This window comes from Hevea brasiliensis, chromosome 3 (assembly GCF_030052815.1).
Source record: "Hevea brasiliensis isolate MT/VB/25A 57/8 chromosome 3, ASM3005281v1, whole genome shotgun sequence".
NCBI classification, from domain to species: domain Eukaryota; kingdom Viridiplantae; phylum Streptophyta; class Magnoliopsida; order Malpighiales; family Euphorbiaceae; genus Hevea; species Hevea brasiliensis.
Window position 1 is genome coordinate 110,869,808 of NC_079495.1, and position 17,189 is coordinate 110,886,996.

Genomic DNA, 17,189 nt, shown 5'->3' on the forward strand with positions numbered 1-17,189 from the left:
GAGCAGAGGGTTCTACCGGTGTTCCCCAAATGGGTACTCCGGATAGTGGTGGCCAGAGTAATTACAGAGGAAAGAGTAGGAACAAGAGAAGTGGTTTTAGACACAAACCACGAGGATTCGCACTGTGTAAGGATCCAGCGGTGGTCACGATTCGAGTACAGCAGCCTGGTCCAGTTCAGGATCCTCTTTGGCACCGTGTGCACAGTGTGGAAGAGGACATTCAGGACCTTGTTTGATGGGATCAGGAGTATGCTTCAGATGTGGCCAACCAGGTCACTTTGCTAGGGAATGCCTCGTGTTTAGCGAGCCACAGATGGGGTCACAGGGTTCTGTTGCAAATGTTCCTCGCCAGTTGTATCCGGGTACTTCCAACATGGCAGCGGTACACAATGTAGTGAGGACAAGGGGGACGTGGATTTGGAGGCAGATCAGGAGGTAGAAGTCAGTATTAGGGTTCTGCCACTCAGGGTAGGGGTCAAGCTCGGGTTTTCACCCTGACCCACCAGGATGCTCAAGCTTCAAATGCAGTTGTGGCAGGTATTCTTCTGGTCTGTTCCTATGAAGCTCGTGTTTTGATAGATCCGGGTGCTACGCACTCATTTGTCTCCCCTGTGTTTGCCATGAGGTTGGGTAGAAACCCTACAACCTTAGAATGTCCTTTGTCGGTAGCTACCCCGCTTAGTGACAACATAGATGTAGATATGATTTTTCCGCAGTGATGGTGGATGGAAAGATCCTCCTAGCAGACTTGGTTCCTTTACCAGTAATGGATTTTGATGTAATTTTGGGGATGGATTGGTTGGCAACTCACTATGCCACCTTAGACTGCAAGAACAAAAATGTGTATTTCCACATACCCGGTGTGGAAGAGTTTAGCTTTGATGGTGACAGGAGCATGGCTCCATATAATTTGGTGTCAGCAATTAGTGCCAGAAAAATGTTAAGGCGTGGATGCCAAGGGTATTTGGCATTGGTGAGAGATACATCTGTAGAAGGTGTCAGCATGGAAAATATTCCTGTTGTCAGAGAATTCATGGATGTCTTCCCTGAAGAGCTTCCAGGGTTGCCACCAAAAAGGGGAATAGAGTTCTGCATTGATGTTGTTCCGGGTACAAACCCCATATCAATGCCACCTTACAGGATGGCACCAGCAGAATTGAAAGAGCTAAAGGAGCAACTACAGGAGCTTTTGGACAAGGGTTTTGTACGTCCGAGCACTTCACCTTGGGGTGCTCCTGTTCTATTTGTGAGAAAGAAGGATGGGTCATTGAGGTTGTGTATCGACTACGCATACCGAACAAGGTGACTGTGAAGAACAAGTATCCACTTCCTCGGATCGATGATTTGTTTGATCAGCTCCAAGGAGCTAGATTCTTTTCCAAGATAGACCTGCGATCAGGCTACTATCAGTTGAGAATCAGGAATGAGGACGTGTCCAAAACGGCATTCAGGACAAGATATGGTCATTATGAGTTCTTGGTGATGTCTTTTGGACTCACTAATGCACCAGCAACCTTCATGGACTTGATGAACAGGGTGTTCAAGCCGTTTTTGGACTGTTTTGTCATCGTATTCATAGATGACATTTTGGTATACTCTCGGACCGAGGAAGAACACGTGTGGCACTTGAGGATGGTGTTGCAGACGTTGAGGGAGCACCAGCTATATGCCAAATTTTCAAAATGTGAATTTTGGCTAGAAAGCATCTCATTCTTGGGACACGTGGTTTCTAGTGACGGCATTCAAGTGGATCCCAAGAAAATTGAAGCTGTAACTGATTGGCTTAGGCCTACAACAGTCACTGAGGTACGAAGTTTTCTGGGTTTAGCCGGCTACTATAGGCGTTTTGTACAAGATTTCTCCAGGATAGCGGCTCCCCTAACTAAGTTGACCAGGAAGAATGTTCCATTCATTTGGACAGATGACTGTGAGGTGAGTTTCCAGAAGCTCAAGGAGTGTCTAACCACTGCCCCTGTGTTGACACTACCTGTGAGTGGTGAAGGATACACCGTGTATTGTGACGCCTCCAGAGTTGGCCTAGGGTGTGTTTTGATGCAGAATGGAAAGGTAGTGGCTTTTGCTTCAAGGCAGCTGAAGAGGCATGAGCAGAACTACCCCACCCATGATTTGGAAATGGCGGCTGTAGTCTTTGCACTTAAAATCTGGAGACACTACCTGTATGGTGAAGTGTGCGAGATATACACCGACCATAAGAGTTTGAAGTACATCTTCCAACAGAGGGATTTAAACTTGAGACAGAGGAGATGGATGGAGCTTACGAAGACTATGATTGCACCATCGGTACCACCTGGGAAGGCCAATGTTGTGGCGGATGCTTTGAGCAGAAATCTTCAGCGGTTTGGCGCACATTTCAGCAGAGAAGAGACCATTGATTCAGAAGTACATGAGTTGATGGATCAAGGTTTAATCCTAGATCTTTCGGATGAGGGGTATTGTTGGCTCATTTTTGGTGAGGCGGACTTGAGGGACAGAGTTAGAGTTTCCCAGCACAGAGACCAACAACTGATGAAGATTATAGAAAGAGTACAGCAAGGTGAAGGTGGTGAGTTTGGATTTGCCAATGATGGCGCCCTAGTGCAAGGTTCTAGGATATGTGTGCCCGATGTAGACAACCTCAGGAATGAAATCATGCGAGAGGCACACTACACACTGTACAGTGTCCACCCAGGTTCCACCAAGATGTACCATGATGTGAAAGATAGCTATTGGTGGAATGGCATGAAGAGAGACATAGCAGACTTTGTGTCCAAGTGCCTGACTTGTCAGAAGGTGAAGTTTGAACACCAGAGACCGTCAGGAAAGCTGCAAGAGCTCCCTATCCCAGAATGGAAGTGGGAAATGATCACTATGGATTTTGTGACTGGGTTGCCTCGTACCACGCAAGGATATGATTCGATATGGGTAATTGTAGACCGCTTGACCAAATCAGCTCACTTCTTGCCTGTGAAGACTACACATTCTGTGGCACAGTACGCCCGACTCTACATTCAAGAAATAGTCAGATTGCATGGAGTTCCAGCTTCCATAATATCTGACAGAGGGCCCCAGTTCACTTCTCGGTTTTGGAGAAAGTTGCAGGAGGCACTTGGCACACAGTTGAACTTTAGTACGGCTTTCCACCCTCAGACAAACGGACAGTCTGAAAGGACAATCCAAACACTGGAAGACATGCTTCGCATGAGTGTCTTGGATTTTGGAGGTCAATGGGATGAGCAGCTTGCTTTGGTGGAGTTTACCTACAACAACAGTTACCACTCCAGCATAGGGATGGCACCCTATGAGGCATTATATGGAAGAAAGTGTAGGTCTCCTCTGTGTTGGACAGAAATGGGGGAAGCGAAGGTGCATGATGTAGACCTAGTGCAGTACACTTCAGAGGTAGTTCCTTTAATTAGGGAACGATCAAAACAAATTTTCGAGGCGTAAGAGTTATGCACCCAGACGGAGGGATGTGGAGTTTGCAAAGGCGACTATGTATTCCTGAAGGTTTCTCCAATGAAGGGAGTCATGAGATTTGGAAAGAAGGGCAAGTTGGCACCTCGGTATATCGGACCTTTTGAGGTTACTGATAGAGTTGGAGCAGTTGCCTACCGGTTGGAGCTACCACCCAACCTCTCTCACGTTCATCCCGTGTTTCACATCTCCATGCTCAGGAAATACATTCTAGATCCTTCTCATGTACTGCAGCCGGATGTGAAAGAGCTAAAGGAGAACTTGACATTTGAGGAGCAGCCTGTAGCCATAGTGGACTACCAAGTGAGACAGCTGAGATCCAAACAGATCCCTATGGTTAAGGTTTTGTGGAGGAGTCAGTCAGTGGAAGAGTGCACCTGGGAGTCAGAACGGGACATGCGTAGCAAGTACCCTTATCTGTTCAATGTATAATCATGTGCTTTATTCTACCTTGTGTAAAAATTCGAGGACGAATTTTCTGTAAGGGGGGAAGAATGTAACACCCCAAAATTTTAAATTTTATGGGCATTATTGGTATTTTTGGTATTTTAATTTATTTAAATTTTAGGAAGTTTTTTTGAGATTTTTCGGATTTTAAAAATCGGGTTCGATTTTCCGAAAATATAAACTTTGATGAATTTTAAAAATTAATTTAAAGACCACGTGGCAAAACTAAAAATATATTTGGAGTCTACGTATTTTTCTGAGTTTTCTGAAATTTTTTCGGAATTTTTGGACCTCGTTTTCAGTCCCGAAGCAGAGTAAAAATTCAAAATTTTATATTCTGAATCGAACCGGCCGAATCGAACCGGACCGGATCGGACCGGTCGAATCGGACCGGTCTTCTTCTTCTCTTTTTCTTCCCTCGCGTTTCCCTCTCCTTTCTCTCTTTTCTCTCCTCTCTCCTCGCCACGGCCACCTCCCACTGCCACCGACGGGCGCGCCGCCACCACCCACCTCGGCCGGCCGCCGCCTGCACGGCCGGGAACCGCGCGAATCCTCTCCTCGCGCGGCGTTTCAGCTTCTCCGGCCAAAATCCGGCCGATCCGGCCACCAATTGGACCGGGTCTTGTGTCTAAAATCATCTACTCGGCGAGAGCTTTCCATAGACACCAAGAACGCCGAAATCCATCGAGCGGTTTGTCCGATTTTTGCTCGGGAAGATTTTAGCCCATTTCGACTTTTGGACTAGATTTCTCGAAAACCGTGAATCCCACGAGAAAACTGAGGGTACCAGCACGCTCCACTCTAACTTCAATGTTCACAACTCATGCAATTTCATACAATTTGATTTCTATCATATACAAACTCATCAATAACACTAACAAACTAATTAACTTCATCAAAAATCATCAAATCCCAACTCAATTCATGGCTGCCAAAATTTAGGGTTCCCACTTGTTAATGATTTTCTTTTGATTTCATGTAATTTCCACCTAGTTTAGCATGCTTACCATACTTAGAAAAGAAGGGAAGTATAATTAGTGCACTAATCTTATATTGATCCAACTTGGACTTGCCCAAAACTTCAATTTTCCAGCTTTTCTTGGCAGCCAATCACTTCTCCTAGGTGTGGGAATAATTTTTTGTGAAGACACTTAGGGATTTTGGGGTGAGAATGGAAAGGAATTCAAGCTTAAAAGCTTGAAAATGGTGGAGGGAGTCTTCCAATGGCAGTTCGGCCAAGGTGGGTTAGGGAGGAGAAAGAAGACTTTGATAAATGTTAATTTGTCCTTAGTGTTTATATTTATCCTATGGTAATTCACATAAATTATGAGATAATTTTAGCATCATGCTTAGGTTAGCATGAGATCATGCTTACATCATAAATTTATTCCTTTTTCTTTTCTTTTCTTTTCTTTTCCCATTTCCATTGCATTTTTCATAATTTTAATTCATTTTATGTGTTTTAACCTTTCTCATTTTAATTGACATTTAGAACAAAATTTAACTTTGAGGGTGAAATGACCCAAATACCTTTCATTGTGCTTATCAGATTATATTTGTCTGTACTGATTGACTTAATTTTCTTGGATTTTCTTTGCATTTTATTGTCATCTAAACCTCATAAATTCCTTCAATTACATCCCAAATAATTATTTCACAGGGTTCCCCACGAGTCTGGGGTTGGCAACTATCTTCATAGTCGCTTCCCGTTAGGCTTACCTATCGCTGTGATCTCCGGCTCATTTAACTGAGTTGCACTTCTCTTCTTTTATTTTTTTTTAATTTTACTTGGTCTTTATTTAACCATCTCATGACTCCTCACTCTAGTTCAAGTGTAGTTCCAGACATACTGGCTGTCCGAACAGACGTTAGTTATCGGAACAGTAAAATGTACGGACTACCTAAAGTGAGAACGTTACAAATATAGATTTTTAAGTAAACATATAATTACATCTACTTTTTTATCTCAAAAAAATAATTATACATCTACTTTACTCTAAATATTAATATTAAAAAAAAAATTGAATAACAATAATCATCTTATAAAAATCCAAATTTTTTATTTAATTGATAAATATTATTTTGAAGAATAATAATTTGGGGATACATATCTATATAAATGAATTTGCGATGAATATAAATAATATTTTAAAGTACAAAACATGTAATTTTATTGATGGATATAAAATCATATAGAAACAATATTTAAGAATTCTTTAAAAAAAAAATTAAACAAGGGCTGTATGATATATATAATTCTAGGAAATTAGATTATATTAATGAACAGATTATCTTAGGAAAAAATGCTGTTCACTAACAATATTAAAGAATTAAAGAACAGGAAAACTGAAGGTAAGAGCGAGTGTTTTGATGGGTTTGGTTTTTGTTTTTCTGGATTACAAATGATGGAAAATCTAGTTTGTTCAGGCGAACATCAGTCAATCGGTAGTAGAAAATCACATATACAGACTAGGAAAAAAATTTTTTAAAAAAATGAAAAAAAAAAAAGTCCCTCTTTCAAGGTCTTGTCAAGTAGGGTGCATAAGGCACTCCTATGGCCTTGATCCAGGTATCTCCTCGGAGGAACCTCCCTGGCGTGAAATCTATGGCGTGTTGGCGTGTAATGGTCTTGATTCCATTCCATGTCACACGAGCTTTCTTGTCAGAACCAGGGCCATAATTGTTGAATTCTGTGTACCAGCAAGTTTTGAGTCCAAAATTTCCAAACCATGGCAACCACCCTACTGGTTCGATCAAATCATCAATGAAAGATTCCATGATGATGGTTCTTGAGAACTCCTTCCATGGACGTCCAAGATATGACTTGAACTGCTTCCTTACCGGGAGCATTTCAGGATGTGCAGTGATAGTGCTGTTTTGGATGATAATAGCTGATGGTTGTCGCCTTTGCTTTCTGCCTTGTGCAGTCACGATGCACTGCTGGTTTTCCAGGGGCTTCCGGACCAAGAATGTGCAGTTCTGAAACACCACAGGAGCATCACCAAATACGAAATCAATGGTGCCTGAGATGGAGCAGTCGCGGTAGAACTGGCGCTTGGCGTGTGTGTATAGTGTATCTTGGTATCCATCCATTGAGCAGTTGTAGAACACAGCGAAATCTGCAGAAACCCTTAATGCCACTGCCTGATGTTTAGTTGCACCAGCACTGTTCTCAAAGCCAATATTCTTTGCCACAAAGTGGTCTCCAAGAACAACTGCATCAAACATGTCAGAATTTTGTCAATTCTTTGTGATTTCAAGTTTGAACTCGAAATCTTACATCTCTGACGTTAACTCCAATGGTAGAAATTTTATTTAAATTTGGAAACAAAAATAATAGTAATAAGATTCAAGACTGCGAAACATACCAACAGTTGCAGTGTGATAGGTGTTGATTCCATCGATGAAGTTCTTGTTCCCAGTGATGCGAGTCTTATCAGGGCCATCTCCGATCACCATCAAATTGTCCAAGGTCTTATTGAACTCAACGTACTCTTTGTAAATTCCCTGCTTGATATACAACACAAATGTCTCGTTGGTTTTTCTCTTGGGGATACTTCGCAAGGCGGCGCGGATAGTTTTGTAGTCTCCACTTCCATCCTTAGCAACAACAATATTAGGCTTAATCTTGGAAGCAGGCACGCCAAGGAGTCTGCGAGTTCCAGGATCGACCCAGCTAGGGAATTTTGAAGGTAAATCACCATGGCCTACAACAGGAAGGTCATCCTGAAGAAGGCGGCGGCTGATACCTGGAATTTGCAGCTCTGAAAGCACACTAGAGAATCCATCAATAATGTCAAGACCATTGCTGCTCATCTCCATTGCAGTCTTTAATGCTTTCTTCATTTTTTGTCCAGCATCTGATGTTGTATTTTCGAATCCATCAAGGCAAGTTTCTTGGTAAGTGATGGAAGCGCTAAGCCAAGTTCTCAAATCTGCCATTAGTTCATCCAACATGCTGATATCGAAGTCCGCGACTCTCATGAGAGAGCTCTGGAGCTCACTAATAGACATTTTCATGAGTTCTTTGCAACTACTAAGAGCACCTTGGGCTCTTGGGTCCTTTTCTAGTTCTTGCAAGGTTGTTGATTTCTTGGCAGCTTCATTAATCTGTTTCTGTGCAACTTTAAAAGCAATCTTGATGAGTTCTTTGGGGTCTGTAGTGTTTCCAGACGATTTTTCAAGACTTTTCTCGCACGTTTCTTTGTAATTTGCAGGTTGGCAAATAGCTTTAATGGCTTTCATCGAGGCAGATACCTCACTGCTGCTTTTGTGGTTTTTTCCATTGATGTCTTCTCCGTTTTCGCTATCTTCATCGTTGACGCTGACGCTAACGGTGACAGCAATCACCATAGCTACCAGGAGGATAGAAGAGATCCCAATAATGGCTAATCTCTTTTTGTTACCTGAATCGTCTCCTGACATTTTCTCAGCTCTTCTCTCTCTCTATATATATATCTGACAAAAGGAGGGAAAAAGAAAAATGGGATTAAATTAATTAAACGCCACTTTTCTTTCCCTCTTTCTTTCTTTTAATTTTCTTGGAAAATTATTGCTTTTTTTTAATTTTTTTTTTTTTCGTTTTTCTCTCTCAAATTCCCCCTAGAACGCAAGAGGCAGCTGCGGTTCAAGGGAGGTTCAAGGGAGAGGATCCGAAGAAAAGCCAATTGGTCTCCCAGTTGAAAAGATTACTCTGAAACACCTCCCCGCGTTGTGGCTCTCAGAACATGGAGAGTTTTTATAATAAAACTTCAAAATAGTTATAATTCTATACTTAGATATGAGGGATTGAGTGAGCCATTCCTGTCATTGCTTTCCTATAATGAAGGTAAGACCTTAATTATCTCCCTATTTTAATTAACTCCTCCTATTTTAAGGCCATTTACTTCTTAGGATTCGAGGGGAAAACAATAATCTACTATTTAAACACTTTACAGATTGTCATTAAAATAATTTAAGCCAAAACTTTCATTTTTATAATTTCATTGAATAATGTTCAGTTTTAGATATAATTTTCGAGAAAGCAATATTTTACATATAAATTTTAAGCATTTGTCTATTCTGATGACTATAAATATTTTTAATTAATTAATTGATAGAGAATAAATTTTTATTTGCTATAGTGAGATCTTTCTGCACGCTATGATTAACTTGGTAGCGCGTCCTTAAAAAGCCTATAAATGCAATTTTCCCTTCGCATGCAGACTAACAATGTGTTCTTCACGTATGAACAAACCATAATACATCACAAGAATTTCGAAAGTTAAAAAAGCAAAGAAGTAATTTATTAATCATGTGGACATTTAGTTCACAGCAAACCACCAAAATAAGGCACTCCCGTCGCCGGCAACCAGAAATCACCTTGTGTGAAGTTGGAAACGGTGAAATTAGCCGCATCGGTTGCATTAATCAAATGATAACCAGGCCATGTAACCCTATTAGTAGTATTTGATCCTGGACCAGTATTATCAAATTCTGCATAATAAAGTGTAGCAAGTGCAAAATCTCCAGAACATGGAGCCCAACCAGAAGGATCAATTAAGCTATCTATAAAAGATTGCATCACAACTGTTCTTGAATACTCCTTCCAGGGCCTTCCCAGGTAAGATTTTGTAGTGCCGTTGCTTGAGGCCAAGTCTTCAGCTGCTAATATAGAGCAATTTTGTATTGAAGTGCCTGTGTTTTGGTTAGGGTCAATTCTGCCTTGTGCAGTTACTGCATTGAACTGGTTATCTAGAGGAAGCCTTGCATAAATCTTGCAGTTCTGAAAAACAACTGCGGCGTTACCAAATATGTAATCTATGGTGCCATATATCTCACAGTCCCGGTAGAACTGCCTGAGAGAATGAGTATATAAGGTGTCTTGATACCCTTCAAAACCACAGTTATAGAATGCAGATAAATCAGCTCCATTCCTAACTGCTACTGCTTGTTGCTTAATGGCTCCTGCAGTGTTCTGAATTGTCATGTTCACTGCAACAAACGCTTGCCCAACTACAGCTGCACCAGAAATTGTTCATCACCCATTAAGGAAATACCAGAGAAAATCAGAAATATGATCAATTTCATTTGGCATGTATGATAGAAATTTTGACTTTTGTTGAAAATATGTATCAGCTGCTGAGTTTGTGTAAATCAGAAGATTTGAATAAGTCAAAAGATATGCTATTAAAGAATATTTATCAGATAGTAGCTGTTTGGATTTAATTAAATTTTTATAATTTTGTTGAAATTTTCTGTTTTGTTTTTAAATTTTAAATTTTTTGTTATGTTATAGAATGCAGATAAATCAGCTCCATTCCTAACTGCTACTGCTTGTTGCTTAATGGCTCCTGCAGTGTTCTGAATTGTCACGTTCACTGCAACAAACCCTTGCCCAACTACAGCTGCACCAGAAATTGTTCATCACCCATTAAGGAAATACCAGAGAAAATCAGAAATATGATCAATTTCATTTGGCATGTATGATAGAAAATTTAACTTTTGTTGAAAATGTGTATCAGCTTCTGAGTTTGAATAAATCAGAAGATTTGAATAAGTCAGAAGATATGCTATTAGAGAATATTTATCAGATAGTAGCTATTTGGATTTAATTAAATTTTATAATTTTGTTGAGATTTTCCGTTATGTTTTTAAATTTTAAATTTATAATTTTTAGCAAATATTAGCAAGTAATGTTGCAAAATCAATCAATAAAGCCAGATCCAATTTGCAAACCATTCAATCTATTATGCCTCTATATCCTTCCAAAAAATCAACAGTGGTATCGGAACTAATTTCTTAAGGGCCATAGAACGGTTTAAAGAAAAAAAAGAAAAACCCAAAGTAGTACATGTGAAAAAAAAAAATAATACCATGCCAAAACAAGCTAGGTGAGTAGGGACTTCTCCCAAACAACACAGCAAAGCTAAGCTAAGTCAAGAAGAAGAGAAAGACATAAATGCAGATGCAAGTGACAATATGAGGACTATTCGGTCTCAATTATATGCTTCTTATCATTTCTTCAAAAAACCCAACAGCTTTAATTGAGACTCAAAATTCAAGATGTCATCATCCCAAAAATGACCTGGCTTACCAAATGTTGCAGAATTAAATGTAGTCCATCCATCAACGACACTCCGGTTGCCGGTAATGATGGTATGGTTAATACCGTCCCCGATCATCATCAAATATTTCTTGTTCTTTGGAATGGAAACATACTCGTTATAAACCCCAGCAACCACGTAAATCACAAAATATCCGTCGCTACTGGCTGGGTTATTAGGCGCAGAATTCACAGCGTCGGTAATAGTAGCAAAATCCCCACTTCCATTTGGATTGACCACCACCATTTTGCTCACTGAAACACCATCTGTAAATGCTTCAAGGAGTTTTCTTCCACTTGTAGACTGTAAGGGCAAGCTTTTTCTTGCACCCTTTTTCATATTGGTGAAGAATATGCCTTTTCTTTCTGTTAGCAATCTACCGTTTCTTGTCTCAGGAAACCAACCATGGCTAAAAAGAGAGAGGGAGACACTGAAACACTGGGTTCCATTAGAAAGAGGGGTAGACAAGCTATTCAAGATACTTGAAGCTGATGGTGTGGCTTGAAGGCCTTCCTGGCAAGTTTCCAGGTTGGTTAAAGTGGCACTAAACAAGGTTAGTAGATCATCAGTAAGCGACCCTGGAAGTTTATTATTATCATTAGAATTTTTTATAGTTTCGAGTGCAAAAGAAAAGGAGTCTATGTTTAGCTGAGCTAGGAACTGGCAATCTTCAAGGGCTCGAATGGTGGATTCATAGGAAGTAGAAGGAAGTGTCAAGTAGTGTTGGACGAGTGAAAGAAAGTTAATCGCATTTGTCAAGGATTGGGAAATGGATATCTTAGCATAGTCATGGATGGTTCCAGGCTTGTTATATGGTAAAAAGCATTTGCAGAAGGAAGGGTGAGGGGTGGAATTGCAAAGGGTTTCTGGACTATTGAAGATTGGTAACAAGTTTGCTAGGGAGAGGGAAAAGAAGAACATGAACAGAAGAAGGGAAATGGTGTTTAGGGAAGAAAACTTGGAAGCCATGGTTATAGAATAGGCTAATGATCAAAACTTGGATAATGGGAATTTTAGGTCTCTATGTATAGATATGAAGCATAAGCGCGTTTGGTCTATCTTAATATACCTTCACCAGTGTCTGCTTAATTCTCCGTGCACCAAAATAAGTGAGGGATGGAATAAAAATACATGGATACAGAATTCTGAGTATTATTTGTTAGTTGTAATATTATAAAATATAGAGAATTTAAAAAAAAATCATTCTCAAGTAGAATAATGTGAATTGAATTTGGCAAAATAATATAATCCCATTCCCTTATTTGAAATTTATAATTTTACAATAACTCAATTTAATTAATTTTTTTAATTTTAAAAAATTATTTTTAAATAAATAAAAATTAAGAATAATTATATAAAAATTTATTTTAATTTATTTCATACAAATATTAAAAGAACATAAAATATAATGAGAGATTATTATTATTATTATTATTATTATTATTATTATTATTATTATTATTATTTTATAATGAATTTTCTAAATATAAAAAGTGCTAGAGATATCCAATTCAGGATATAGGATTGATGAATGAGTTAAAATGTATGTATATCAAAGTCAATTTCTTTACCCAACAAACTCCATCTCACAAGAGATACATATAAATATATCATTCTTTAAGATCTTTGGCTTTCAAAGGCATGGCCAATTAATTAGACTGGCAGCCTAATAATTAAATTTTTCTACCTTATAATATCCAAATTAAGAGTTTTAATTATTGCTCTTAAAAAATTTCAATAAAAACCTCTGTTTTGGCATGAATCATGATATGATTCATAGTAGCATTAATAATAATAATTTGTATTTATCTATAATTGAAATAAATAGATATTATAAAATAGCTAGATGTTAATGAAAGAAAAATAGATAATTTATTCAATTTCTGATATATGGAAGGAATAATTGTTTAATTAAGCCATTATAATAAAAATAAAACGTGAGTCGAAATGAGAGCATATTGAATAATTATGGAATAGCATTATGTAGAGGTTGGGGCCATTATCTATATATATATATATATATATATAGAGAGAGAGAGAGAGAGAGAGAGAGAGAGAGAGAGAGAGAGAGGTTAACTCATTAATTTGCTAAATCTAAGATAATGAGATAATTGTTAAAAAGTGAACTGTAGAGAGTCCTAAATATTGATAAGATTTAAGAAATTATAATTATTATTTTGCATGTGTTTTAAGGAAATGGACTGAGTTTAACTCACCTTAATAGTACTCAAGGAGAAAGAGTGCATAAAACCATATAAGGGGCACACCACCCTTATACTAAATCGATATGTAATTTTAACACATTTCCCTCATGCTTGAAGTATGAAATACTTGTGGAGGCCAAAATATTAGTCGAGACTCTAATACTATTCTCAAAAGTTTGGGATAAATTAGACCTAGTCTATTTTTTTGAGAGTGTGACTAATAAATTTTTCTTTTTAATTTAATTTAAATTATGATTCAAACGTTATATTTTATAAATTATGAAAATAACTTAGTATTGTTAAATTAAAATTCATTAGTGATAATGATGCGTTTAATATCTTTAAAAATAATTTATTTTTAATATTAATTAAAAAAAATTAAATTAGAACTATAAAAACATGTAATATTCCCACCAATATGAAATTTGAATTTATACAAAGGTAATTATTTAAATTATTTAAGTTATGTCGGAGTTCCATGAACAAGGGCCAAAATGCATCCCTTGTAGCTAGGACTGAGCAGAATTCGGTTCAAACTAAAAAATCGAATCGAATCGAGTTAATTCAATTTAATTGGTTCGATTTTAAAATTCAATCGATTCAGTTCTGTTTTACATTATAAAAATTTCGGTTATTTTAGTTCGGTTCGGTTTTAAAGAGAAAAAAAAATTGATTAAATCGAATCGAACCGAACCGAATAGTAATTTATATATTCAAATCGAATCAAATCGAACAGAATCTATTTTTGAATTGATTTATTTTTATGGAAAATTTATGAATTATATTTAATTATATATATATTAATTGTTTAATTTCATTGATTAATGGTTATTAGGTTCAAACCAAAGTCAAAATTACACTAAATAACTTGAAAATCAAGTCCAAATTAAAAAATCAATCAAAAATTAAAATCGATCGGTTTAAATCGAACTGAACCAAAATAGAGCGGTTCGATTTAATTCAATTTTTCATCCATTTCGATTCAATTCGGTTTCTAAAATTTAAAATTCGATTTTTATAATTTAATTCGGTTCGGTTCGAACCGAATGCTCACCCCTACTTGTAGCTGGGGTTGGCTCATATAATTTTGCAAATGGTTCCAAGCTGAGCCATGTCTACCATGGCTTACTAGCTAAAACCAGGAGTGAACTTTATGCCGGTAGATGGAAGCCATGACATGCCATCAATGAACTCGCCAGCGGTGAAGAACTTGGCGGTGGCAGCATCCCGGATAATGTGGTATCCTGGCCATCTGATCCGACCAGAAAGAGATGCCCCAGGACCATAGTTCTTATATTCACCATACCACTATGTGCTCAAGGCAAAGTTACCATTCCATTCAAGCCACCCTCTAGGTTGGACCAACCCATCCATATACGTATTAATGAAAACTGTCCTAGAAAATTGCTTCCAAGGCCTCCCTAAATAGGTTGGTTGTGTGGCCAAAATGTAGCCAACTTGGATTGAAAATCCAGTGCTTTGATGTGGGCTGTTCCTGCCCTGGGCTGTTATTGTGAACTTCTGCAGTGGCAGTGGGACTTTCGTGTATATCTTGCATTTTTGGAATACTGCTGCCCCATTGCCAAATATGTAGTCTATGGTTCCTTGTATATCACATTCCCGGTAAAATTGGCGAGGAGAGTGAGCATAGAGGGTGTCTTGGTAGCCTTCCATGCTGCACCGATAGAAGGCGGATTGGTCGGAATCCACTCGGAGCGCCACCGCTTGGTGGTTCTGTCCTCCAGCCGTATTACTAAATGTCATGTCCCCTGCTATGAATCCTTTGCCAGAGACAGCTACAACACAAAAATTCATGAGGCATGATAATACCATAAATACATTTTACCTGTCAATCATTTCTAATGCATACTTATCAAAACAGAGCCCTAGCAGTTCTATTTAAAGTACTCGCCAACCGTAGCAGTTCTAAAAGTAGTCCATCACTCCATCCTTGCATGAAATTGCGATTACCAGTCACCAGTCTTTCCAATACCATCCCCTACTAACATAACGTTGGTTTTCTTCTTCATTATATCAATGTTCTCTCTGTACACTCCCTGCTTCACATATATGATATACCTCCTGTTGCTGTAACTTGGAGCTTCATTAAGTGCGTCTGTGATGGCTCGGTAATGGCCACTCCCATCTAAGGACACAATGGCATCCACATGCAAACCGAGAGAACTGAACTTTAGGAGTTCTTGATCACCTTGCTCCATCCATTCAGGGAACTCTGCAGTTGAATTTGTGGTTGTATCGTTTCGTGATGGTTTAAAGGGCATGATGTGGCGCTGAGTATACAGAGCTAATATATTACCAATTGGCTTTGTTACTTGTTTCAAGCTTCCTTTCATGAAGTTCTCCAGATGCCGGTCTGTGCCTTCAAAGCCTTCAAGGCATGTGTCTTGGTTAATCAGTGCAGCACTGAGCCAAGCTTTTAGATTCCCGTCACAACAAACATTATTATCACTTGCTCGGATTTTCTCCATCCCTGCCAACGACCAAGCTAGCTCAGAGACTGAGAAATCAAGAAGTTCTTTGCAATCTTCAATTGCCACTTGTTCGCGAAAGCTGATAGATAAAGAACTGAATTCTGTGACCATATCAATGGCTAACCTTGCTTCATTAAGGGTGGTCCGCAAGGCAGCAATCAGAACTGAAGTTGCATTATAGGAACCTGTTTTTTCAAGTTCATATTGCATGTTCGACAGGCATGAATCCTGGTTTTCAACACTGGTGCAGACTTGTATAATCAAATCTTGTGTGTTTAAAGTTTGTTGGGTTGATGGGGTTACATTGGGAAAGGCTTGCAGAGAAGAAGGCAGAAGAACTAAAATAAATAGAAAATTAGCAAAGGGCATCTTGGCAACGTTGGGGAAGAGAAAGGAGATGTTTTTATGATGTTTCCAAAAGAAGAAGAAAATTTTATATGTAAGGAATGCAGGTATTGTTTGCTTTTTCTTTGGGGATAGAATTATACATTCCTTTGTTCCTTTTCCTTTGACAAATTTAAAGCTATGCTTTCTTCTGAAGGAAAGGCGTCTGATACTCGGTACTATTTCTTTGCTTGTTGCTTAAGTGGATTCGTCATTATTTGCTTCATAGTGTTTAATCAGAGCTTACTTGCTGGGTATAAGATGGATAATTAGGCCTACAGGTTGATCCAACAGCACATTCTAATAGTGATGGATATGAAATTTAAATTAAAAGACTCATCAGGCTGCTACAATTCCCGGGTAGAAACTTTAACTACACAGGTTTTTGTATACGTATCTAGCCCACGCCCAAAATTACCAAGGAACCACCTCAAGATCCTAGGACTTACATTAATATCACAGCCAGATTTTTCTTCCCAGCACCCACGTACAAAATGGATAAATCACACTGCACCTTAATCCATAGTCCATAGTGTACTGAATTTAAACAATATACTAGTCTGGTTCTCGCAGGTTGGTCCAGTACAGCATGCTGCTACCATAAGATAAATTTTGCAGGCGAGTGATAGAGAACAAATGGTTAACATATATAATAGTGTTTTAGCCCAGACACCATCTATAAGAAAATTGGAGCACTATTTTGGATAAGAAATTAAAACAAGAGAATAAGCAATTCACGAGTAGCAGAACATTAGGAATTTGAAAGCAACTTTCAATTGATCATAATCAACTAGGTTTAACTATTTCACACCACAAAAAGGGAAAAAGGGGGATTAATTTCAGCCACAATTTTAACTACAATCTTGTTACATAATGGGGAATTGAGATTTTAGAGGCAAGCATGTCATCTTGAGCATGCCTATTATATACTAATAATAGGGTGGGGGGTAACTCTTCCATCAACTTCAACTTGTTACAAAGTCTTGCACAAAATGATAATTTAATTTGCATGGCCAATTCATAGATTATGAACCAACCTTATTCTTAAGGCAATGAACCAATCTTGATGGATTTATCATACTATATTAAAATATAAGTAAATA

At 38.3% G+C, this 17,189-nt stretch overlaps 2 protein-coding genes and 1 pseudogene across 2 annotated transcripts; all 3 read right to left on the minus strand.

Moving 5' to 3' along the window:
- Positions 1-6,274: 6,274 nt before the first annotated feature.
- On the minus strand, positions 6,275-8,624 carry LOC110639324 (probable pectinesterase/pectinesterase inhibitor 21). The gene is made up of 2 exons (XM_021790221.2): positions 7,290-8,624; positions 6,275-7,136 (listed from the first exon to the last, which is right to left on the minus strand). Exons 1-2 carry the CDS (start codon positions 8,344-8,346, stop codon positions 6,439-6,441), a joined length of 1,755 nt encoding a protein of 584 aa, XP_021645913.2. The 5' UTR covers positions 8,347-8,624; the 3' UTR covers positions 6,275-6,438.
- Positions 8,625-9,120: 496 nt separating this feature from the next.
- On the minus strand, positions 9,121-12,022 carry LOC110639325 (pectinesterase-like). Its single transcript, XM_021790222.2, has 2 exons — positions 10,997-12,022; positions 9,121-9,921 (listed from the first exon to the last, which is right to left on the minus strand). Exons 1-2 carry the CDS (start codon positions 11,973-11,975, stop codon positions 9,230-9,232), a joined length of 1,671 nt encoding a protein of 556 aa, XP_021645914.2. The 5' UTR covers positions 11,976-12,022; the 3' UTR covers positions 9,121-9,229.
- A 2,268-nt stretch (positions 12,023-14,290) lies between these two features.
- Positions 14,291-17,150, minus strand: LOC110639312 (putative pectinesterase/pectinesterase inhibitor 22; annotated as a pseudogene).
- Positions 17,151-17,189: the final 39 nt, after the last annotated feature.

Excerpts from the sequence above, each read along its gene's own strand:
- LOC110639324 (XM_021790221.2), bottom strand. The coding sequence starts at position 8,346 with ATGTCAGGAGACGATTCAGGTAACAAAAAGAGATTAGCCATTATTGGG. Across the intron at positions 7,137-7,289 it reads CTATCACACTGCAACTGTTG|TTGTTCTTGGAGACCACTTT; the intron begins GTATGTTTCGCA and ends TGTTTGATGCAG.
- LOC110639325 (XM_021790222.2), bottom strand. The coding sequence starts at position 11,975 with ATGGCTTCCAAGTTTTCTTCCCTAAACACCATTTCCCTTCTTCTGTTC. Across the intron at positions 9,922-10,996 it reads ATTTAATTCTGCAACATTTG|CTGTAGTTGGGCAAGCGTTT; the intron begins GTAAGCCAGGTC and ends TTTCTGGTGCAG.